At 37.5% G+C, this 25,073-nt stretch overlaps 1 protein-coding gene across 1 annotated transcript; it reads left to right on the forward strand.

Annotated features, from left to right (window-relative positions):
- Positions 1 to 8,071: 8,071 nt before the first annotated feature.
- Positions 8,072 to 9,513, forward strand: LOC149257140 (uncharacterized). The gene is made up of 3 exons (XM_089413650.1): positions 8,072 to 8,284; positions 8,393 to 8,699; positions 8,888 to 9,513. Exon 3 carries the CDS (start codon positions 8,888 to 8,890, stop codon positions 9,227 to 9,229), a length of 342 nt encoding a protein of 113 aa, XP_089269776.1. The 5' UTR covers positions 8,072 to 8,284; positions 8,393 to 8,699; the 3' UTR covers positions 9,230 to 9,513.
- The last annotated feature ends 15,560 nt before the right edge of the window (positions 9,514 to 25,073 follow it).

A 25,073-nucleotide genomic window follows, 5' to 3' on the forward strand; every position in this document is an offset into this window, starting at 1 on the left:
CATCCATGTGAGAGGTAGACATTGGAGACGAAACACCAGGGGGGGTAACAGGAATATCGTCCTCGTCAGGCTCCCAGATGGGGTTCCAATGAATTTCGTAACCTTCGTCGTCCGGGGCGCGAGAGTTGATCGGTTGGATACTCGGGATGACAGGAAGAGTATCACTTACAACCGGTACCTCAGGAGCAACGGAAGACGGAGACCCTTGATCACTTGGAACGAGAGTCGACGGTTCAGCCAGGATGACAAACTTCAAACAAAACCTAAGGGAATCTAACGATAAAGGACCCTACTCAAACTAATGCACACAAGATCTAACCAGGTAATGTTAATCGTGGCCAAATAAATTTTAAGACGCAAGGACACAACTTGACCTTTTCATGTTTTAAGAGTCGAGAAAAGGACAAAAAGGTGACTCTAGTCACCTTTGAATGTTTTGTGAGCCCGAAGTGACAAACTGCTCAAGTGAGCCTTTTCTTTTAAGGAGTCCGAAAAGGATCAAAAGTGACTACTCTGGAGAGACTAGGCAAAGGGTTTACCAAACAAATCCGTAAAACTGCATATACACCTTGGCAGTCATATGAAAACCAAGGACTTCCCGTACGGCAGTCAATCTTCCCGAATGTTGTGTTCGGTGCGTTACGGCTTGTAAGGCTGCAGACGCGGCTTCCTGTGGATAAAGGATGATAGCCTAGTGGGGTCTCCCCTATATACGCGACGGTACGTGGGAGCTCAAGTCCGTGCTAGACCACTATCGAGTCACAAAAGGAGGAATCACCCAACCGTAGTGTGAAACAACAGTGACTAGGTTTAACGACGCCGGAGCACGTCTCTAGCCTAGACCTCTAATCAGTGAGCGTTATGTTCCAATGCGTTTTTTAAGTTCATTCAGTTCATTTTATGGTTGATCTTTGGTTAAGTTTCGATTTCCAGGTCCTACCGTATGTAATCTCTCACAATTCCCTAAATGCAAACTATATGCCAAAGAATATCATTTCGTTCGATGAATACTAACTACGAGAGAGTTGAGAATTTTTCAAACAAAATGACCACAAACAATCAAGAACCACTCTAATGCAGCTAATGACAAATAAACGAATTTTTTTTTTTTTTTAAATCACTAATCAATGAAAAGCTTCTAATTTCAATTAACTAATTCAACGCAAAAGAGATTGTTTGTTTTCTTTTCAATGGCAAAGTGCACTAAACAAATTTTGAGAGATAGTAACACCGAGCAAAAGAGACAAATTTCACTCAATGAGAACACAATCGAATCCCCAAAACACCAAAACTGTCCTTCAGATCAAGAAGAGAACACAAAGACCTCTACGAGCTATGTAATCTAAGCCCAAACGAAGTCAAGCGACATCCAAGCGGAAAAGGAGCAAATCACTTGAATATCAATAAAAGGCTTTGACAACTACTGATCAAGCGCAAAAAGGTAATCACAAAGTCGACTAGACAATCAAAGAACCCAAGACTCCTACGGAAGGCTCGATGCACAAAGCCACTAGATGCCCTAGGGCTAAAATGTGAAATCGATAGAAAAAAGGCAAACACCCGAAGGATGGAGGTCTAAAACCAGTCAAACAAGGATCAAACACACTCCAGTAATCGAAAAAGACGTGGCAAGATAAAAATCCAAGCTCAGAGGGCTTGAAAACAAGCAAACTGGAAAAGTTGACAGGCCTGGCGCGACTGTCAGGCTGCAACTCGCGCTTTTATGGGATTGGCGCGGGTTGTCTTTGAGCAACTTGCGCCAATTGGCGCGACTGTAAGGCTAAAAAGCGCGCTAATCGAGTTTTCTAAGTCAAAAACAAAAACAAGCAACCCAGGGCTTGAAAACAGTATCTAGGCAAACCAGGAAGCAAGAGACAACAAGAAATCCAACCCAGAAAGCTATCTAAGCAATCAAAACAAGAGAAACCAAAGAGACAAGACAAACTCCAAGTTGTTTAGTCCGTAAACCAAACCGGAGATTGACTGAAGTGGCGTTGATCTACTTCGCTAATGCACAGCAATAGCGTTTCGAAGGCTACCTGGCCGTGCTTCAGGCTCCGTCTAAAGTTTACAAATCAAACAACAAGGTTCCCCAGCAGAGTCGCCAAATTGTTGTGGAGGTAAATCCTGTTTGCGGACAGAGACAATCCCTACTAGCCCAAACCGGGTCTAGCAACAATCACACAATGCTATCACGCAAGTTCCTAATTGCAAATAAAAAATGGATGGTGAGAACCTACTTGGATTCCAACGCTAGTGTTCGTAGAAGAGATGTCACCCTCGTTTCTTTGCCTCGGCCGGTCACGGTCCCCACGATCTCCGTGATTGGACACCTGCACATGCAAAGAACAACACGAATACAAGCATAAAATCTAGTAGATGCAATTATATATCAGTCAGAAAAGATATAACTCAACATCAAACCTAAGATAATGAGAGTGGAACCATAATGATAGTCATCTATTATTAATAAATAACAAAGAAGAATACAACCATTGTTCTGACGTCAAATCCTCCTTTGGCTGGGTAGTCAACTACACAAGTCTTGCAAAGCTTGTTGGGATGAGGAACAAGCCTCTCTCTCTTTGGGTGACAAGAATCTCCTTACTTAGATTTGGCCTTATGGGTGCAAAGAAGGCTCTTGCAGCTTCAAACTCTCTATCACTATGCTGGAATTACTTGCTAGAACTAATGTAACTAGCTTGCTCAAGGCATAGAGGCAAGCTTTTATAAATAGAGAAGAAAGAGATAGGATCAACCACATTATTCATGGGATTGGCTTTATCACTTGGAAACTTCCATGAAAGGTGGCAAACCACTTTCCCTTCTATGGATATTCGAAGCCAAACCATCCTAGCTCAACATAGATTCAGTTGGAGAATGGGTTGAAGAGAACCTTCGGGAGCTTGTTGGTTAAAAACTTTACTCAATTCGGTTGGCGCGAGTGCGACTCTGAGACAGAGCGCTAATGGCGCGCCCTCTTTAGAGGATTTCCCTCATTGGCACGGGCAGTGAACTGTGGACCTGCACTAATGCAAAAAGAGCTGTTTTCATGGGTATTTTGCAGGAGATGTCTTCAGGGCACATGAAGCTCATACTTAGAGGAATATGATGCAAGTAGTTTCAGGTCATGCCACTTCTCACAGGTCCCAGAATGAGTCCTCCAGTGTGCGGGTGAGGGATAATAGGGACGGTGACAAACGGTGACAAATTGCTGTGTAACAACTACTTCTAGAGATTCAAAGATAATGGCAACAAACTATTGGCTCGACTTCAACTGATTGAGATTGTTGTAACTATTTACCTTTTTATGATAGTTGTTATGTTTTAGTTGAGTATTTGTAGGAGAATTAGTTTTACATTCTTATTGTAAAGAAGGCTATAAATCAACCCCCAGGGGTGCGGCTTGTTGGCAAGAGAACGCACTACTAAGGTGTTCGTGCCACTGTGCAGGTCACAAGTTCAAACCTCGACTTACCCGTTCATTGTTGCTTGGGGCGGTGCAACTGCACCTGGAGGTTATACTAGCAGTCGTTGGGGATCGACCTCATGTCACGCGAGTACGAGAGCCGACACATTACTGAATCTGCCAGTCGTAACATGAAAAAAAAAAAAAAAAAAAGAAGAAGAAGAAAAAAAACAAAGAAAAGAAAAAAGAAGGAAGAAAGAAAGAAAAAAAAGAAAAAAAAAGGAGCTATAAATCATTCTCCTGAACTCATGCAAAGGGTTCTGATTTGTGGAGGAAAGGAACTTTTGTTGCACTTTTGTACTACATTTTAACTTTATAACATATATGAACCATTCCAATTCTAGCATGATCATGTACTTCTATCTCTGTGCTTTCTATCATTAAGGGAATTATTTTCAATTGTTTAAGCATTGTTCATGTACCTATGTCTACTATTTTTAGCATGATCACTATTGATGTGTGAAAGCAATTTATTGTTGATATAGTGAACAATGAAAACACTATTTCATATGTGTTGAGGTTAATATTAATTTGATTAACTATTTAATCAAACTAATGCTTTAATCGATATTATAAACATTGGTTTATGAAAATCTTTATTTTCATTAAATAACATTATCTTTTTATCACATATGTTTGGAGACACCCAGATAAAATAAAGTATATTATATTACTTCAATTTTATACTAGACTTTGTATTAGTTTTAATATTAGTCAATCATTATTATATTCTCTTATCATCATTTTTTCATCTCTGTTCAAAATCCATTTTACGGGTTAAAAAAATATTAAATTACAATTTTATTAAAATAATAATAATATTATTAATTATAAAAAGAATTAATATATAAGTTAAACATATATATATATTTTGAAAAACTATGTAACAAGATTATTAACCATGGAGATTCACCCCATTTTATTATGGAGATTCTTAATTTTTAAATAGGGTTTGTTACAATACCATGGGCCAATACCATGACCTATCAATACCAAATGGCCAAATCATATGACTTTTTTTAATTAATGAATTCAACGGTAAAAAATGAGTAACTACTTTTAAAGTAAATCACAACCTTTGATTTGTGTATACTACTAAGGATATTTTATGTAGGTTAAATCCCTACCATCCACCTAATAATTATTAAATTAAAATTGTGAAAGCCCTATTTATAGATAAACATACCTATTGGCATACAAATTTTATCATTCTAAATTAATTTAAAAATATTGAGTAAAATTAATTTAATCATTTTATTATTCAAAATATATTTTAGCTACTTTAATTTAATTTATAAATTTGAAAACCTTGTTAACTTATATTTATTTCTGAATTGGTCAAAATTTTAACTTATATTTATTTCTGAATTGGCCAAAATTTTATCATTCGAAATCAATTTAAAATTTGAAAACACTGTTAAATTGTATACATGAAGTAGTAAAAATAATTTTAATTTTATTAGTCTTCCTGAATGTTAATCATCAACATCATCATTATTCAAATAACACTATTCTAAATCCATATAGAAACTTGAAATTAATACTACTCTAAATAAATATAGAAACTTGAAAATATTATTAGATTGCATTTATAAAACAATGAAAATTTTATTATTCTAAAATAATTTTAAAATTTGCAAATACTATTAAACTACATTTATGAAGTGATAAATTTGGTTTAATCACTTTATTATTTAAATAATATTTTACCATTTTAATTTAAAATTACTTCTAGCGTGTATTTATAAAGTGGTGAGAATTTTACAATTCTAAATTGGTTTAAAAATCTAAAAATTTCTACATAGTTTTAGTTTAATCATACTATTTTTTCTCTGAAAATCATGGAATTTTTGGTAAGATTTTGATAAAATCCAGTAGAGATTTTTGTAAATCCAGATTACAGTTGTCAAACTTCAAAGTTTTGGGTGCCCTAGAGGTTTTTTAATGGTATTGAATCCATTTCCACCATCAAAAACATGATTAAAAAACTACTAGAATAAGTTTTTTTGAATTTTTTTTGCCTGGATTCCGGCCACTTTTAGCCATCCATGCAATTCCTCACACTTCCTTAAAGATATTGTCAAATGCATTTATGAAATGAAAATAACTGTTACTTTTTGGAAAGTTTTCTAACCACTTTTAGCCATCCATGCAATTCCTCAGTCTTGGTAGACACTTCCTTAAAGATATTGTCAAATGCATTTATGAAATGAAAATAATTGTTACTTTTTGGAAAGTTTTCTAATTTGTTTTAGCCATCCATGCAATTCCTCAATCTTGGTAGACACTTCCTTAAAGATATTGTCAAATGCATTTATGAAATGAAAATAATTGTTACTTTTTGGAAAGTTTTCTAATTTGTCTGCAATCCGAAAGGGATTCATTAAAATCACAAGTTTAATTACTCTTTAATTTAATCATTTTTTTTGTAAGTTTGGTAGGACCCTCTCATTTTCGAGTTTTTACATGTCCGTTATTCACCCCATTTTCGGGGAGGGTAGCACAAGAATGGAACCCAAGATCTCCGGTTCCGTGAGACTTCATTTCCATGGCCATCACCACTATTTACTTGATATAATTGCACTAATTTCAAAACTTAAATATTATTATATTTATTAAGTAGTCAAATCTTAATATTCTAAATTAATTTAAAAATATTGCTAAATTGCATTTATAAAGAGGTAAATTTTTCATTTTATTATTTACTTGATGATGATGACCAAACTTTGGTCAATCAGAATATTTAGTTTGATTTAAGATTTTATTCTTATATTCAAAAAGTTTGGAGAGAAACTTCCCAAGCTCACTATAATTTTGACATGGTAAAAGGCTAAAAAAATCAGTGTTACAACAAAAATATAACTATACTACTTTCAAAACTTAAATACTATTATATTTATGAAATAGTCAAATCTTAATATTCTAAATTAATTTAAAAATATTACTAAATTACATTTATAAAAAATAAAATTAATTTAATCATTTTATTATTCAAATTATATTTTAACTGCTCTAACTTAATTTAGAAACTTGAAACACTATCAAATCACATTAATTTATGAAGTGGAGAAGATTTTACCATTTTAAATTAATTTAAAAACTTGAAAACATTGGCAGAAAAAGTAATTTAATAATTTTATTATTGAAATGTTATTTTTACTACAAATAAATCTAGAAACTTAAATATCGTTAGATTGCACGTATGAGAGGTAAAATTAATTTAATCACTTTATTATTTAAATAATAATGGTCTAGAAACTTAAAAATATTATTAGATTAATTTAACCATATATCATTTAAATAATATTTAAATGAAATTTAAAAATATGGTTAGATTGCTTTTATGAAGCGGTCAAATTAATTTAACTAATTTATTATCTAAATAATATTTTAGTAAAAAATTAAAAATATAGTTAGATTGCATGTATGAAGCGGTAAAATTAATCTAATCACTTAATTATTTAAATAATATTTTACTATAAACTTAAAAATATTGTTAGATTGCATGTATGAAGGGTTTAATCACTTTATTATTTAAATAATATTTTATTATTTTGTCCTAAAAATATATTTATATTAATAAAATATTATTAAAAACATTTATGAAACGGTCAAATTAATTTGATCATTTTGTTATTGGACTAATATTTTTACCTCTTTCCATCAATTAAGAATATTATATCTAAATTAATTTAAACACTTAAAATCTATGGAGTGGTAAAATTAATTTAAACACTTAAAACATTTATGGAGTGGTAAAATTAATTTAAACACTTCAATTAATTCAAAACACCTAAAAACACTATTAGCTTGCATTTATTATGAAAGTGATCAAATAAAGGGGGAAAAAAGCAGGAAAAACAATTCACATTTATCAAACGGTAAAATCAATTAGATCATTTTAATTTATTTAAATAATAATTTTAGTCGTGTATGTCAAAACTTAAAAACACTTGTAAGATTGCATTTATTATGAAGTGATGAACGACAGAGAAGGGGGAAAAAGGGTAAAAATGAGCAGAAGAAAAAGGAATTAGCGTACAATTGTGGTGTTTCTCCAATCCGATTGGGCACCCGTGAGCGTTGATGTTACCTGAGGGAGTCGGGGTGGGGGTCGGGGTCGGGGTCAGGTTCAGGCTCAAAAGTGAGGGAGTCGGGGAGGGGAGGGGAGAGGGGTGATTAAAATATGGGATATGATAAGATTGTGATTGATGATGATAATGATGATGGTGCCATTTACCATTCCCTCCCTCGCTACCCTTTTATTTCTCTTTCCTAATCATTTTCCATGTGTCCGTGTCCCATTTGCGAGGTGCTCAGACATTCAACGAGAAAAAGTGCTCCACGTGTTCGTACTGAGACGTGCAACGTCAGTGCGGCGATGGCAGTCGCCTCGGAATACGGTGCGTGCATTGCTGGATGCGCGTCCGTGTCGGTAGCCTCGGGATATCACAGGATCCTGAATCGACGCCCCCGGTGGCTTCCTGACATGTGCTCCTTCCATCTGACGGCTCATGCCAGGGAGCGCCTTTACACGGGGTCCGAATTACCGCGTCGCGGTCGGTCAACAGCTGCAAGTGGCGGCGCCGCGCGCCTGCGAATACCACAAATCGCAGGCCTCCAATTGAATTCAAATCCATTCCACACCCACCCTGCAAATCAATACACAAAAGCGTCGGTGAATCAGCAGCAAGGAACCAACCCCCATATCGCCGACGCCCGCGCTGCGGTTCCTTTCGTTTCGTTTCGGGTTCGGTTCGGTTCGGTTCCGCCGTGTAAGATTAGTCAAAGTTTCTTTGACCCGACTGGGTACAGGTAATCGCCCTATTCATATCTCATTTATATGGTTTTCCCCCATTTACTACTTTCTTCCTTCCTCTGATAGGGCAACGTAACGCGTTGATTGCCCTGGTATTCACACAGCACCCAACGCAGCAACCTCAACTTTCATATTAAATACTTCCCACTCGCTTATCAAACTCTCTCTGATCGATAGTCATCATCCGTTACAATTTTCTCCATTAAAGGCCCTGTGAATCCTGTGGGTTTTGTTCATATTTGGTCTGCAAATATTGAGATTAATCTTTCATGATTCCCCTGTATATAAGAGAAGAGCTGGATACATCTATAAACGAATTGAAAGCTTCGTATCCAAGGGACTCGATACTGCAATCCGCGCCTGAATCTTTTGGAAGATTTATTTCAAAGGACTGAGCTGAATCTTCATCAGGTATTATTTGCTTGGAAAAAAAAAAAAAAATCACAATCGGTAATCGGGTCCGTTAGATTGAATCCATATTTTCAATGCAAAATAGTCCAAATTTTTTTTATTTCCATTCGATCCTCGTAGCATACTAGTGTTTGCAATTTTATTGCTGTGATTTCCCCTTACATATTTTAATGGCTTTGGCTGTGTAGATGGGGAAGGCAAAGAAGAAGTCTTCTTCTGCTTCTTCTTCAAAGGAGAAAGCAGAGACTGTTGGAGAAGAAATCCCGCCGCAGCCCCCAAGGAAGCGGGGGCGCCCTAAGAAAGTTGTTGAAGAGAAAGGTCCGAAACCCCAAGAAAAAACTGAAGAAAGCCAGGCCAAGAAAGTAGCAAAGACTTCTTCGAAGCAAGAGGAGTCAGCATCAACTGCAGCAGAAGCGTCAGCAGGAGGTCCTTCTGTGAAAGAAGAAGAAGGAATCGCTGAAGCAAAGCCCAAACCCGTAACGAGGGGAAGCAGGCGCAAAAGCCTGATTCCTCGAAGGGCTGCTGAATGATATATACACATATTTTTATATTAGTATACATTTCTATACGAAACCAGGTAATTATTCTGGTTATCCTGGTTTCTTTCTTTCTTTTTCTTCAATGACTGGTTATTCATAATTATTTAATTTTTGGGCATGGAAAAAAAACCGGCTATTCATATACATGTATGTACTGCATGTATTATTTGTTGTTGGTCGATGACAAGAACGAAGCTTTAATGCGTATTTTTAAATTCGTGATTGGAGCAGGCAGTCTCCATTTTTTTTTAAAAGGGAACTATATGTTTTCAGAACCAGGCGTGTTCCAATTCTATTTGTTTTTATGGTTTTCCTTTTTGGGTTTCGGCTCTCAACAGTAGGGGTACTTTCAGTTTGCTTCACGATTAAGAAATCTCCTGGAATAGGCAAATGCGTGTATACTTGGTCGAGTATGAATGTATGTCTATGTTTATTGTATGGTCGTTTTCCTTTGTACGCGCCTGCTGCAACTGGTATGGCAGGCAGTCACGGAGCTCGTTTTTCTAAGTTGAGAATTTTTTTTTAATAGATAAATACTAGTTTTTGAATTATGGGCAGTGAAGTTATATGTGGTTTTTTAATGGGTCCACGTCAGAAGACGGCAGATTTTTACAGCTGTTAGGACTGCTATCTGCAGAAAAATAGCTTGGGCGTTACTGCACAGAGCTGTTGCTGTTGCTGCTGCTACTGCTACTGCTACTGTGCAGTCGCCTTTATCCTCGGAATTCGAACCCTCGACCTCGCTTGTCTTAACAAGGGCAGGCATTACATATAGTTTTTACTGATCATCATGATTCATGACCACCACACCTTTTGTAAGGGTGTAACCCCCCACCCACCACTTTTTCAAGCCGGCGGGCAGACAAATTGCAACTGGAAAACAGCTGTGCCCTGCCCGCAACTTTGCCTTTATTAATTTTTCTATGCCCCTTGAAGCTCCAAAGAGGACGACTCTAATTTGTGTGGCTACAAATCTGTCCCACTTAATTATATTCAATATAATACACACTAATGAATGGGTTTGTCACTCTCAGGGTTACTGTTGGAGTAGATTTTGTAACGGTCCTTTATGCCCTTTATGTTTATCAAAACAAATGGATATGTCCCCTTTCTGCTTTCTTTCTCTTTTTTTATTCACTCATAGCCTAACTTTCTCTATTTTCAAATCTTATTTTAATGTAACCAATCATATTCTACCCACTTCAACTTTGATATTTTGGTCAAACAAACCTTTCTACACAGCCTCCCTCTTCAGTACAAGGAGTTTCCTTTTTTTTCATACACTTTATGTGCCTTGCATTTTCTTTATTCTAATTTCTACGGGAAATTAATATATCTTTATTGGTAATGGTGGAATATGATAGATGCAAATAATTTCTGTTGGAAGTGAACAGGTGATGCTTTAAGTTTTCAAAATATGATAGTAATGTTTTCTTTTATAGAGTATAATATTGATTTTTGTATAATTCAAATAGGATACCAGTACAATGTTATTTTCGTTTACAAGTTAAATATTAATTTTAAATAAATTTACAACATATAATATTGATTTGTATAATTTTTACAGTAACATAAAATTTGTTAATCCAATGAATATGTTACGGTTAATTTGAGTGAATTTGTGGACATGGAATGTTTTAAAATTTAGAGATATTTATATTATAGATGTTGGAACTTGGATGATTTTAGAAGTTGTATAGATTTGTGGGAAATATTAAAAATTAGAGATCTTTATATTATGGATGTTGGAAGATTTTAGAAGGGTATATTGATATGTCGGAAATATTAAAAATTAGAGATCTTTATATTTATATTATGGATGTTGGAAGATTTTAGAAGGATGTATGTAGATTTTAAAAGGATCTGCTCATATGTTGAAAATATTAAAATTTACAGATTTTTACACATGAATGTTGGAAGAATTTAAGATGTACAGAGATTTTAAAAGTATCTGTAGATATATCCCTAAATATTAAAATTTAGGGGTCTTTATGCTATGGATGAGGGAAGAATTTATAAGGATGTACAGAAATTTTAAAAAGATGTGCTGATATGTCAGAAATATTAAAATTTAGAAGTCTTTATACTATGGATGTTGGAAGAATTTAGAAAAATGTACGATATGTCCGAAATATTAAATTTTAGATTTTCTTTGTTATATCTATGTCACCACTTAATTTATTTTAAACTATTTCATTTGTGTTGCTTAGATACTTTCTTAAAAAAGTATCTAACCAACACAAATGAAATAGTTTAAAATATAAATAATAATTATTATCATTTAATTAAAAATTATTTAAGAATAAAAAATATTCATTATTTAAATAAAAATAATTAATAACCATTAATTTTTAACAAAATATACTTATTTAAAAAAGTATATTTAGTTAAAAATTAATAGTTATTTTTATTTAAATAATGAATATTTTTTATTCTTAGATAATTTTTAATTAAATAATAATAATAATTATTTATATTTAAATTTCTTTAAATTGTAATCATTCTTACATAATACAAGTGGTTTTGATCATGTGCAAAACAATACAACTCTTTAAAGTAAGGGAATCTTGAATCCATGTTTATTTTTAAAACTTTCTCACTTAGGATTCCCTTTCACAAATTTTCAACGCTAGACTAAGAACGATAAACAACTCTTAAACAAAATTGTCCAATATTTTTAATAAATACAACTTTTGACTTTTGAAAAAGAAGGGTCTCTTCCCAAGCTATATAGAGTTTAATTTGGAATAAAATATCTTCTATTTAATTTGGAGCTGACAATTATTTGACATGGAACATGTTAAAACTCATAAGAGTTGATTTTAAAATTGAATGTTTGCCTCAAGATGGGGTGATAAAGGTCACTTTGAAGGGGCTATCTTTAACCTTTTATTACCCATATGAATGGTGGGTTGCAACAAATTCAGCCTCTAAAGGGGATAGAGAATAGGGATAAAATCAAATATTTTTGTTATGGGTTTTAGTGGGAAAAATAATTTATATATTTTTTTCTATTTTGGATTTCAGTTTTGGTTTACAAGTACTCTTAAGTTAAATTGAAAAAGTTTTATTGAAATGAAACATAATGCTAAAGACTTTCCAGTTGAATATTACTTCTAGGAAAAATGTTAATAATAAAATGAATATATAAATTATAAGATTGATTGTTGTATAATTCGAACATGATAACAACACAATGTTATTTTGGTTTACAAACTGAATATTAATTTTAGGGAGAATATTAATAACGAAATAAATTTAGAAATTTAAATATTGATTCCTATTGTAACATTAATTTTGTTCATCATATGAATGCTAGTTAAGAAAAGAATGTTATTACTTTAATGTGAGTGAATTTGTTTGTTAATTTTTATGGGCATGAAATGATATAAAAATTTAGAGATTTTTATATTATGGACATTGGAAGATTTTAGATAAATGTACTGATGGATATATAAGAAATATTAAAATTTAGAGATCTTTATATTATGAAGACTGGAAGATTTTAATTTGAGCGAATTTGTTTGTTAATCTTTATGGACATGGAATGACATAAAAATGTAGAGATCTTTATATTATAGAGGTTGAAAGATTTTAGAAAAATGTAAGGATATATTAGAAATATTCAAATTTAGAGATATTTATATTATGAAGATGGGAAGATTTTAGATGAATGTACTGAAATATTAAATTTAAGATTTTCCTTGTTATATGTACATCACCACCACTTAGTTTATTTTAAAACAATATAATTTCTTAATTTCTTTTGGAAATGTATTTAAAAAAGTATATTTTGTTAATAATCATTTGTTATTTATTTAACTAATATATATTTTAATTCTTACATGATTTTTGTTTAAATGGTAATTATTATTATTTGGATCAAGATATGTTTAAATGGTAATCATTCTTACATAAATAAGTTAGAGATCAGAAATATTAAAATTTAGAGATCTTTACATTATAAAGATTGGAAGCTTTTAATTTGAGTGAATTTGTTTGTTAATTTTTATGGACATGGAATGACATAAAAATTTAGAGATCTTTATATTATGGAAGTTGGAAGATTTTAGAAAAATGTATGGATATATCATAAATATAAAAATTTAGAGATATTTTTATTATGAAGATCGGAAGTTTCTAGATGAATGTACGGAAATATTAAATTTAAGATTTTCCTTGTTATATCTACATCACCACCACTTGGTTTATTTTAAAACAATATAATTTGTGTTACTTGGAAATGTATTAAAAAAATATATTTTGTGAATAATAATTGGTTATTTGTTTATCTTTATTTAAATAATATATATTTTCATTCTTACATGATTTTTGATTAAATGGTAATTATTATTATTTGGGTTAAGATATGTTTAAGTGGTAATCATTCTTACATAAACAATAAAAATGTATAAAACAATATAACTCCTCAAAGTAGGGGCATCTTGAACCTATGTTCATATTTAGAACTTTCTCACTTAGAGTTCTCTTTCACAAATATTGAATGCTAGACTAATGGTGATAAACAACTCTTAGACAAACTTGTCTAATGTTTTTCAACAAATACAATTCTTGACTTTTGAAAGGGAAGTGTCCCTTCTCAAGCTAAGTGAGTTTAATGTGGAATATTGTTGGGTAGTGGAAGCCCCGCGCAATGGTCATGGGGCACGAAGCCCACAATTTTGGGTAAAAACAGGGTAAAGACTCCGCGGGATGCGTAGAGCGTGAATTGTAATAAGTCAAGGTCAAAGGGGTAGTCCGCCCAAAAGTAATGTAAAAAAATGAAAGTTGAGTCGGCCCGCCCATGGATCACGGTCCATGGAAAGGTATAAATAGAGCGGGGTTCTATGGGTAGAGTAGCTAAGTTTTGTTGTATGGTTTTGGATCTGTCATGTAATGGGTTTTTGAGAAAGGCATTCTGGAAGCATCTGTAAGTCCAAGTCGAGGGTTTGGGTAGTGGATAGAGGCTCTGCAGCGGTGTGCGCGGACCCTTGTAGCTGAGTGCGCAGGGCAGATCTGGATGTACTGGTGATAAGTGGAAATAAAGATAAGTTCCTTCCGAGAATTCTGTGTCAAAACTGAATTATCGCGAATCTGACATTTTTTATGATTAATAACACTGTTTTGATCTATGCGCTTATGATTTCTTATTGAATACTTGGATTAAGATGTTGTTGTGTGAAAATTAAATTATGCATGTTTATTGATGTCTGGAGTAATGCGGAGCGGAAAAGGTTACCGCGGAACTATAGGAGTAGAGAACAGTCCTTAGCTTCCATTTCTCGGGAAATCGAGGAGGAGCTCGCGAGGTTCTCACTAGGAAGTGCAATTCGGTTGATCAAGGAGTGCTTCCCACTGATACCACCTCTGTCCACGCCACCACCCGCTTCACCTACATCGAATCCGTTCACACCAACCCTAACCCCACCTCCTACACCACCTCCACCAAAAGTCGAGATGGCGAGTGCAATCAAACTGCCAGTATTTAAGGGAGCGGGGAATGAAAAACCAGGATGATTCTGGTTTGTGATACGATCTGTATGGGACGCCCAAGGCATTACAAATGAGAACATCAAGAAGGCCACCTTAGTTAGTGCACTACAGGACCGCGCGTTGACGTGGTACATAAAATACTTGACTGACCATCCGAATGCAGGAATAGTGGCAATCCAGGATGCACTGAATAAAGAGTTTGGCCGACCAAACTCAAAAACCCAGTCAGTTATTGGGTTCAAGGAGATCGCAATGTTGCCTAGCGAAACTCCGTGACAAAAGGTTAAAGAGCACTATTCGCGAAGCCAACATGAACTTGACAGATGTGCAACATTGCGCATGGTTTGTGGCGTCATTGACACCACATCTGAGGACAACTCTGTCACAACAAAAGATCTCAACCCAAGCCGAGGCACTGGAGACAACAATGAGGTTACACGAGACCCCAATACCGGATCCAGGGTTGGGAGTTTAGCAAATCCACGCGCAGCTTCAAAACTTGAGTTTAGAAATGCAAAGCTTGAAGCAAGAAAGAGTGTCCCGACCAGATGTACGTGTGGAGGTAGGCTGTATTAAATGCAAGAGCCAAGCACACAATAAGGACCATTGCTTTGTCTTCGCGAACTATCTGGCGGGGGGGAGGCCCGATGCCATTAAAAGTGGAGGTACAAGCAGGACCAAGTGCTGCACCTGCGCTTTGGTGCGCGATTTGTCAAGTGGGTGGGAAACATGCAACAGATAACTGCCACCTATTGCAAAAGTATACCCAGACCCCGCAGTAGTTGTATTGCAATTTTTGTCGATCGGTGGGACACGATGAGCAAACGTGTCGAAGTTATGACTTAATGATGGAAAGAACCCTAGCTTACCGAACGAAGACTAAAGTGCGAGGAGGATTTCAAGGACGCAGCCGAGGAAGAGGAATGGGGCCGCAGACAGCTGATTTGTTATAATTGTGGAGGGCCGGGACACTACGCTCGTGACTGCACTAACCCGACCAGGACTTCGTGCCCCTACTGCGAGCAATTTGATCATGAAATGGTAGACTGTCTGACCTTAATTTCCCAAATGCGTGAAAAGGGAGTACTACAATCTCCACCAACCCAGAATATCCAGATGATGCAAGTAGAACCTCGCGAAGAGGATCCCAGTATAAATATGGTACTAAGGAGCAGCGCAACTATAGGAGGTAATCCACAAGAAGAGCGTGTGGAAGGCGGAAAGAGGTGCGACACACCTACAAAGGAACATGACTCTAAGCTGGAACAGGGGAAGAAGATGCCGAGGGAAGCTCAGCGGAGCTTCGCAGAAGCTTCTACTCTGGGTAGGAGGGATCAAATGGAGCCGGGATTGGACCCCTCCATGATTACTACCTTTCTCGAAACCTGCATGAAACTGCGGTGCGATAATAAAGCCATTCAAGGGTTACAAGAGCTGATCATTAGGTGCGCTGGATCGGGCGAGCCTCAGGTAGTCCGAAAAATAGGAAGACATGATTTGCGCATTGGACGGGAGATGAGACTGACAGCGCAAATCGATGACTATGAAATGGATCAGGTCATCCTGGACTTAGGCTTAGATGCGAACGTATTACCTAAACAAACATGGAGCGCATGGGCAAGCCTGCACTGCAATGGTCCCCAATTCAGCTTCGAATGGCCAACCAACAAAACATCTTACCAATGGGTCAACTGCAAGGAGTGACCGTGGATATCGACTGTGTAAGTACACAGACCGATTTCGAAGTCATAGAGATTGTTGATGACAGTAACCCTTACCTTGCATTGCTCAGAATTGATTGGGCAATGGACATGAAAGGGATTATTAATTTAAAAGGGTAGAAAATGACGTTCGAAAAGAAGTCGCTGCGAGTAGTAGTTTCGTTGGACCTAGCGGAAGGAGAACGCCACACCGAACCTGTGCGCAATGAGGACAGTGATGACGAACTGGATTGCATCTATCAGATTACAGTGCAGGACCAAGATCAGGTGCATTCTGTGGATGGTGGAAGAATCTCGTGGGAATGTGATAGCACCTGTACAGTGGATTCCGATGAGGAGACTGAACGATGGCAGAACCGGTTGCAGGAAGTTACGACACTTAACTGCAATATGATGATTCGGTCATTGCGACGCGTAACCACCGAGGAAAGACAACAACCAGTAGAGAACGCCACAACAGATGAAGGGCAAATCATCTAGGTAGGCACTTTATACGCAGCATGGGAGTAGCATAATGTGTCGGAAGATGTGGTACGCGCACTGGGGGGGCGCAGAAGCCGAAATTTAGGAAGCGGTTCTAGGTATGCATTGGAGGACGTACGTGGCCACCAAGTCGGTATAGAACGGTCGTTCATCAACGACGACAGGTTCGAGTGCACATCAGGCGACCATCAACCCAACTGGATATGTGTGCAACGAAGGCTCACACAGCCAGGCAAGAAAGTCTCGCTACGACCGAACAACCCAGCACAGATACAGTTCTACCTACCGATGACAACATCTATGGAAGAATTCAGCAGCTCTGTGCAGCCATTTTGTGTGGTAAAATGCAACTGGGTAAGTTAGAAGAAACAGTGGCTAGACTCTGCGCACAGAGTGCGAAGCTAGATAAAGCAATTGACAAGTTGCAGTTAGAAGTCATGTACACGGACTACGTGAAGGAACTAACGGAGGGAACAGACATGGCTGGCTCTCCTACCCTGCCACAAGCAGTAACCCTGCTAGCATGGTTGTGCTTGCACCCGAAAGGACAAGCACACGCACACTGCACTCCGTTAGCAGAATCGAGGAAACGCAAAGGGTGCTCGTAGCTTGGGCTAGTTGGGAAACGAAAGAATCGCACGAGGGGTTCACCCACCTGACTAACAGTAGGAGGCCCAGTACCATTGCCCCACGCAGTTGGAAGAGGGCGTGAGACTATAAAACAGGCTGCTGCGAAGTCGCGCGACATGGCCATAACATACATGAAAAAAAGGCTGCCACGAAGGAAAGATGGAAAGCGATCGCTGCAGGTACTGTTCATGATATGATGGCCCATTTAAAGCACATTGGAGCAGGTGGCAAGCAATTAAGGCAGAAGAATAATCGCCAATATCACATTTATGAGCTGCCGCAAGGGAAAACAACCGATTTTAAATTTGAAATCATATATAATCATAGTAAGGGTCACACCACCACGTCTTACTGTCCTGCAAGAAAGCTGCCCTGGGTCAGAAACAAGAGCAGAATGAGTGACATGCAATTCGAAGAAAATCCGTGGTTTCAGGCATTGCCGAATCACCACCAGGAAGCAATCCTCAAAGCGAAAAACCCTACCACCGATAGTCCATAGCAAGCTTTGTCGCAAGCAGATGAACTCCCTAAATCACCCCGAATGTCGAGGACCAGGAAGGACCCTTAGGTTCTAGAATCAGTAAGGTGGTCGCTGCGACACTTGCAATTTGGCAAGTTCATAATGGAGGAAAAGGGTAAAACTGTTACAATTGACAGCGACGAGGAAGCAGAAGAGTCTCCCACATATGTCGAAGAAGTAAATCCTGAGGAGGATCCCATACATCTAGTACGATGACCCAAGTATGTGCCTCCAAGCAAGGGGAAGGTGAAGGTACCTACAAACCTAGATGAAGGCGACACTATAATCGTTACCCCGTTTCTAACAAAAGCAGTCCCAGTGGAAAAATCGGTGGTTGGCCGTGTTGCGACAATGAAATTTGAATATTGGGACCTCGCAGATATAGTAAAATTTCCCCATCTGCTGAGGGACGCACTGATGGAGTAGAATGTAGAAGGGATGGTGACAATGCTATAGCCAAAGGAGTGGTTGCGGAAGGTGGACAAAGCCGGATTGCTCTGTCTCTTGTCTATTCCTCACTTCCTCCGACCTCCTATCACAATGTTGGTCATAAAGCAGTGGCTCTGTTTAGTTCATGAAGAAATATTATGGGTTGGCAAACCCGTCTGTATCATAGTGGAACTTGTTCATCGGGTTTCGCACCTTCCCTGTGATGGAAGAGACCCTTGGGAAATTACTGATAGAAGTAACGATGTCGCAATGATAGAGTGACTGAAAAAGAAGTATCAACTCGCGAAGGGACAACGAGGGTACATCCTTTATAGTATCTCAGATAACGCAGTCTGCGTCACCACTCAGTTGCTGGGAGGGAAAGTAATTAGGAAATGCCATGGCACTGAGGTTCCAGTAGTAGTTATTGCACTCGCTGAGGAATGCACAACCGACGTACAATTCAATTGGTCACAGTTCCTTTGTGAAGAGTTTCTGACCAATTTCAGCAAAGTAAAAGAGGAGGGCAAGACTTTCCATTATGTATGGTTGCTCATGTCCATCATGCTAGTCACCACTGACTTACCCAAAGAAAGCCAGTTTCCTGTCTTGGACTCGGAATGGTCGGAAGCCGCTCAATATGCTTCCCTTTGGGTGACAAGGGATGTGGGACGAATTCGAAATATCAAAATCTTTTGGATACTAATGGACGCGAATGTATTTCAGTGGATTAATGAGCTACCCCGCCTGTCCGACGGGATCTATGAAAGCATGAATCATATTGCCAAATTTAAAGCAGACATGCATCGTATCTACATCAAGGCAAATAAGGACCCGGCTCGGGCATGGACCTCACTCCGATTTATTTCCATTAACGATTTTGTCGACGGGATTGTGGATACATGGCCACCGACATGGCGTGGACTGGAGGCAGTAAAGCATAACGAGTGTTACAGGGAAAAGTGTCTATTTAGAACTGCTCTATCCCACTAAGGTGTGACAGCTGCCTTAGAAACAAAAAGAGAAAAACTACTTTTGTATTTCCTTTATGAATTATAGATAGAGAGGAATAGAAAGAACCAACTTGTGTCTTGCGCTAATTCTTTGATCCAATCCCTCTCTCCTTTGATAGTCTCCGGATACCTGCTCCCTTGCATGCCCAGCTTCACAAAGTACCTGCAAGATCACAGAAGAAGAGCACTATACAAAGACATGGATCTATATTCATAAACAACTTAGGATCAGATTTAAGTTAACCATACAAATGTAACAAGCATCAATGATACAAAAGCATGGAGGAGAACTCAAATAGTTTTTATTGATAAACAAGAAAAGATCTAGGAGGAGTTACAACCAGTGGTTCCGACCCAGCATGAGCCTCCCAGCAAAGAAGCCCCTCTTCACCTCAAGCAAAGCATAAATCACCCAACAATCTGATGTTTGTCTCTAGAAACCAACAACAATTCCTTACAATATGCAAAATTCCAGCCTCTGGATCTCTGGGATGAGGGATCCATATATAGATATCTGTAAGGAGGATGAGTCAGCTTGTGATTTGATTAGTGTCTTCTCTCTGTCAGTTCTTGCTTCCACTTGGAGACTGAGGGCCTCTTACTCATCCTTGGTCGAATTCAGTGAGGCAAGTGTCACATGGGAAGATTCTGGAAGCTTCCATTGCCTCTCCACCTCGCGGAATGACAATTCCATTTGTAATTTCTCGCCCATCTCACCCCACAGAAGGAACTTTTGAAATGAAACGCACCCTCACAGTGTATTTAGGTGAGATGCAACGCACTTAGCCAATGGAGCAGCTGCAATGATCCTGTTTTGACCAATTCTGAGAAGTTTCTGGTGGAGAACTTCTCGGAGAAGCTGTAATCTGTTGACCTTGTTCCTTTATGGGTTAGAACAACACTTTTAGGGACTTAGGAGCCCTTGGTTTATGGACATTTCATGCTTGGACTTGTAGGGCACAAAAATGTCTATAACAGTTGCCCCCTAAAGTATGAGGCTGTTAACCTTTTGGTGTCGGGTGAAATGCTTTATTATGAGGATCCAAAGTTCTTTCATCGCTGGGAGGAGACCTGTAATAAGATACAATACAATACATTATCTTCATAATATTTTCATGATCTAGCTGAGGCGGGCATTCCCATGCTCAGCTTTATAAATTCATTTTCATGTACATAGGACAGACAATCATCTGAGTGTAGACTGATGATTCTAATAGAGCCATCACCCTTTTGGTAGGATGATTATTTGTGCTGCAATGCTGTACATTTAATGTCTTTATTTCCCTGAATATATATCGCAGCCTGGATGGATGAAACTAGATCCGGGGTCTTCAATCTTGTCCAATCTTCACTCGAAGTACAAGTCGCTTCATGTGAGAAATGTTCTGAAGTCGAACATGGAAAGACATCGCTTGATTACCAGTCAATGATGTAAACTGTTAACAAGCGCGAGAGGAATCACCGATAATGATAATGACCCTCAAGGTACTGCAGTACAATTCACGTGGTGTGAATACAGGACTTGGCGTCGAACACCACGCAAAATATTTCAGTCGAAGGCCATGATGTAAACCTGTCGCCAGAAGTGAGAAACTTGCCATTGACGCATGCAAGCTTCAAAGTACTGAATGGGGTGTTCCTAGATCAACTTCTTGGATAATGAGCTGATGTCAACAAGAAGTGATCCATCATAGGAGGGCCTTAATGAATCCCACATCAATGACACGGAACGAAGCAAATGATTTTGATGGAGGTGAAAACGATCTGGTGATATAAGGTTCAGGGTGGCGGTCATGAAAGAATGGAGTATAATGTATGGTAGTGGGCGAGACACAGGTGACTTCTCTGGATGACTTCTCTTGAACATGTCGGCGACACTGATGTGATGGATTGGTAACATTAACCCCAAATGTGGATGGTATGGCGTGACCATGGTGATGTGACCGGTGAATGAAACAACCCAACCCGACTCGGACACGGAGTGGAAGTGTCATGTTCAAGAGCGACTTGCTACCAACAAAGTTTCTTTGAGTTTTTTTCCCAAATTTTCCCCAGTCACTGCTGACCAGTACCTCTTTATTTTTGTCAAACTTGAGGAGGATAACATATGCTTGTTCTATAATTTTCCCTTCGGGAAAACCCATTGCTATGTTTTAACAAGCCTAGCGATAGTGAAACTTGTTCTCGTCTAAAGACAAGTTTGTCGCTATTAATATTTTTAACGAGTTTAATGACAAAGATAACTCAGTCCTTTTCAATTTTAGAGAGTCTGAAAAGGAACGTAAAGGTAACTCCAAAATTCCTTTTTCGTCATCTAATCCCTTAAGTCCGAAAAAGTATAAAACAATACAGAAGGGATGAATTTTCGATAGTTTTAACGAGCCGAACAAAACAAGCGCTCGATCTTTTTGTGTAATAATCCCTCAGGTCCAAAAAGATTAAAATCTAGAGAAGGGATAGCACTTCCTGTCCCTTTAACGAGCTGGAGAGGCCAATGGCTCAACAATATTTTCATATTTTACGAGTCAGATGAAAAGAGCTTAAAGGAGACTCGTCTTTTGAGGAACGAGTGATAAAACGGGTAGCAGCTGATTCCAGGTAAGCAAGGATAATTTTACGGGCGAATGTTCGCCCTTTGGCGAAATTAAGGGGTTTTAAATTTTTAGTGGGAGAATATTTTGTATCATAGTACATTTTTACAAATCACCTCAAATAGCCCACCTTATTTTAAGGGAGAGGGTAAAAAAGGTAAATTTAGCCCTTGAAATTAGGACTTACAACCTTCCATTCGCCCATTTTCAAGAATAGGTTTTATTTAAGTGAATCCATTCGCCCATTTTCAAGAATAGGTTTTATTTAAGTGAATCCTATGGGCCAAATACCATATTTATAAAAGAGGTATGGTAAATTAATAAAAATATAAATAAATGAGAGGTATGGTAAATTAATAAAAATATAAATAAATGAGAGGTATGGTAAATAAATAAAACATTTTTTTATATTTACTCCATAAGTCACCTTATATACATGTAAGGGTGTAAACAAATAAAAATATAAGTAAAGTGGAGGTATGGTAAATAAATAAAACGTCTTTTTATACTTACTCAAAAGGTATGGTAAATAAATAAAAATATAAATAAACTAGACGTATCGTAAATAAATAAAACCTCTTTTTATATTTAGTCCATAACCCTCGTTCTATTTATGAAGGCTCAAGAAAGAGGTTTTATTTAATTGAGTCCTATGGGCCAAATACCATATTTGTAAAAGATGTATGGTAAATTAATAAAAATATAAATAAACGAGAGGTATGGTAAACAAATAAAACAGTTTTTTATATTTACTCCATAAGTCACCTTATATTTACGAACACTCAAAAAATGGGTTATATTTAGGTGAAACCTATGGCCAAAATACTATGGGACAAATACCATGGACTAGAATGTTATTAATACCATGCAAAAAACCATTATTAACGCTAATATTAGAATTAATAGAAATAAAAATGGCACATGGTATTGACCCATGGTATTCACCAAAAGGGCACATGGTATTGACCCATGGTATTCACCTGGGATGTAGCCTATTTAAATGGGGGAATTAAACCAACATGTAGCCTATGCTAAGATTCACTAGGACTTTACAAAGTTTTATTATTTAGTGAAAGACTCGCCAAGATCTTATAAGATTTTATAATTGAGTAAAATATTCGCCATGCCTGGTGAGAGATTCGCCAAACAATTATATATACATATTATATTATTGATAAAATCGCCTTCCATTTTTCCTATATACCATGGAGATTCGCCCATTTATTATATTTATAAATCTAGGGGGGGTTCTTAAATTTTTCCCTCCAGGTAAGGTTTGGAATTTTCCAATCACGGGAGTGTCACAAAGATGGCTAGTGAAATCACTCTTCGCATCTGTTCCTCAAAATGGGTAAACAATCAAATGGAGGTGAATGATCGGCCAATGAAAAGTGGAGGTGACGGTGCAAACACGACCAAGGCTTTAACGGCTGAAGTACTACATTCACGATGGTTATTTACCGGGGAATAGTTCATTTTTTAATGAGCTTAAACGCGGGTGGAAACATTTTCTCATGTCTTATGTTTATTTTTTAACGAGCTTGAACTATGTGCTAAAACTGCTCGATTAATCCAGTCTTGTGATAAGAACGTCTCATATAAAAATAGCAACTTTTAGAGTTTTGCCCCACATCCTTTCTTTACGCAAGTTAGGAAACGACCAATCCAAAAAACAGATAAATGATCGCTCTTTGTTTGCACTCCAAAAGGTTTGCATGCCCCCAGGTATAAAACAGAGTTTCAAGGTTACCACTTCTTTAGTCCGTTAAAACATTTGTTTTACCGAGAGAGGCCTACCTCTTACAGGTTACCAAAGATTGTTCTATTTACGGCGTAAACAAAACACTTCTTCGGCGATGTCTACCGAAATAAACAAAGGTGAGCGGCGATGCCCGCCAACTCACATAACTTTGACAAGAGAATCTTGTTCTAGAATAACCCCCTCTTCCAATCACGGACGGGGGTACAGACTAGTCATATTCTCTCGCGGAAACCTACCCTATACCCGAAGTTTTCCTGCCGAGGCAGACCAGGGTGCATGCCCCCTGGGTTTCAGTCATATCCCTCCGAATCACTCGCGCTCATCGGGAGGACGGACTGGAGATTGAGACATTTCTTGCGTGAAAAGACCATTCAGGGATGGTATATGACTATTTGCTCTGTATGATCCGGGAAATGAAAGCTGGTCCACGAGCTTGACCACTCTTCCTTTGTGCGGACAACACATTACTCTAAAGAGTGAGGAGACAATTGCTCCCATGCAATAAATATAGTCTCGTCCAAGGAGTAGATTGTAATCCAGGGGTCCTTGAACTACAATTACGTTCATGTGAATGGTTTTCCCTCTCAATGTTATGGGCACATCGGGAAAGATCCCTAACGGTCGACTGGTTCCTTTATCAAAGCCTGTCAGATTTCTCATCTCAGGCAAAGGCGATGGTGAACCAAGCGCTTTCCAAGCAGTTGAGGAAAGGATACTCATAGAAGCCCCCTCATCTATGATGGTACCAACCATAACCATTCTATATATTTGAACAATAATTCGGAATGGTACACTAGCTGGTAAACAGGGTCTGCCTAGTTGATTCCAGTCAAAGGAGACAACTAAGTTGCTTGGAGGTGGGACCGAATAGACAGCCGGGTACGACTCTGACGAACTTCCTTCCTGCGGTAAAGGAACGGGTAAATTGTCCCCATGTCCGTTGGAGTCTGTGCTTATGAAAAGAATTTGGACGGTGTCATCCTTGTTCTCTTCAGTGATTGTATCATCTGAAGATGGAACCTCTGAAGGCAAGACCGGGTCAACTACCGCCTCGACCTTTTGAATTTTGTCTGGTATGGATTCAGATGGTTCATCTTCAATGACAGATGCTTCGGCCGACCACCTGAGTGGGTCAGCCGGATTTTCAACTAGTGACGTACTTGGCAAGATTTTTTTATATCCAGGAGGAAGTC

Source organism: Pinus tabuliformis, chromosome 6 (assembly GCF_031772625.1).
Source record: "Pinus tabuliformis cultivar Carrire ecotype Pingquan chromosome 6, CPIR1, whole genome shotgun sequence".
NCBI lineage: Eukaryota > Viridiplantae > Streptophyta > Pinopsida > Pinales > Pinaceae > Pinus > Pinus tabuliformis.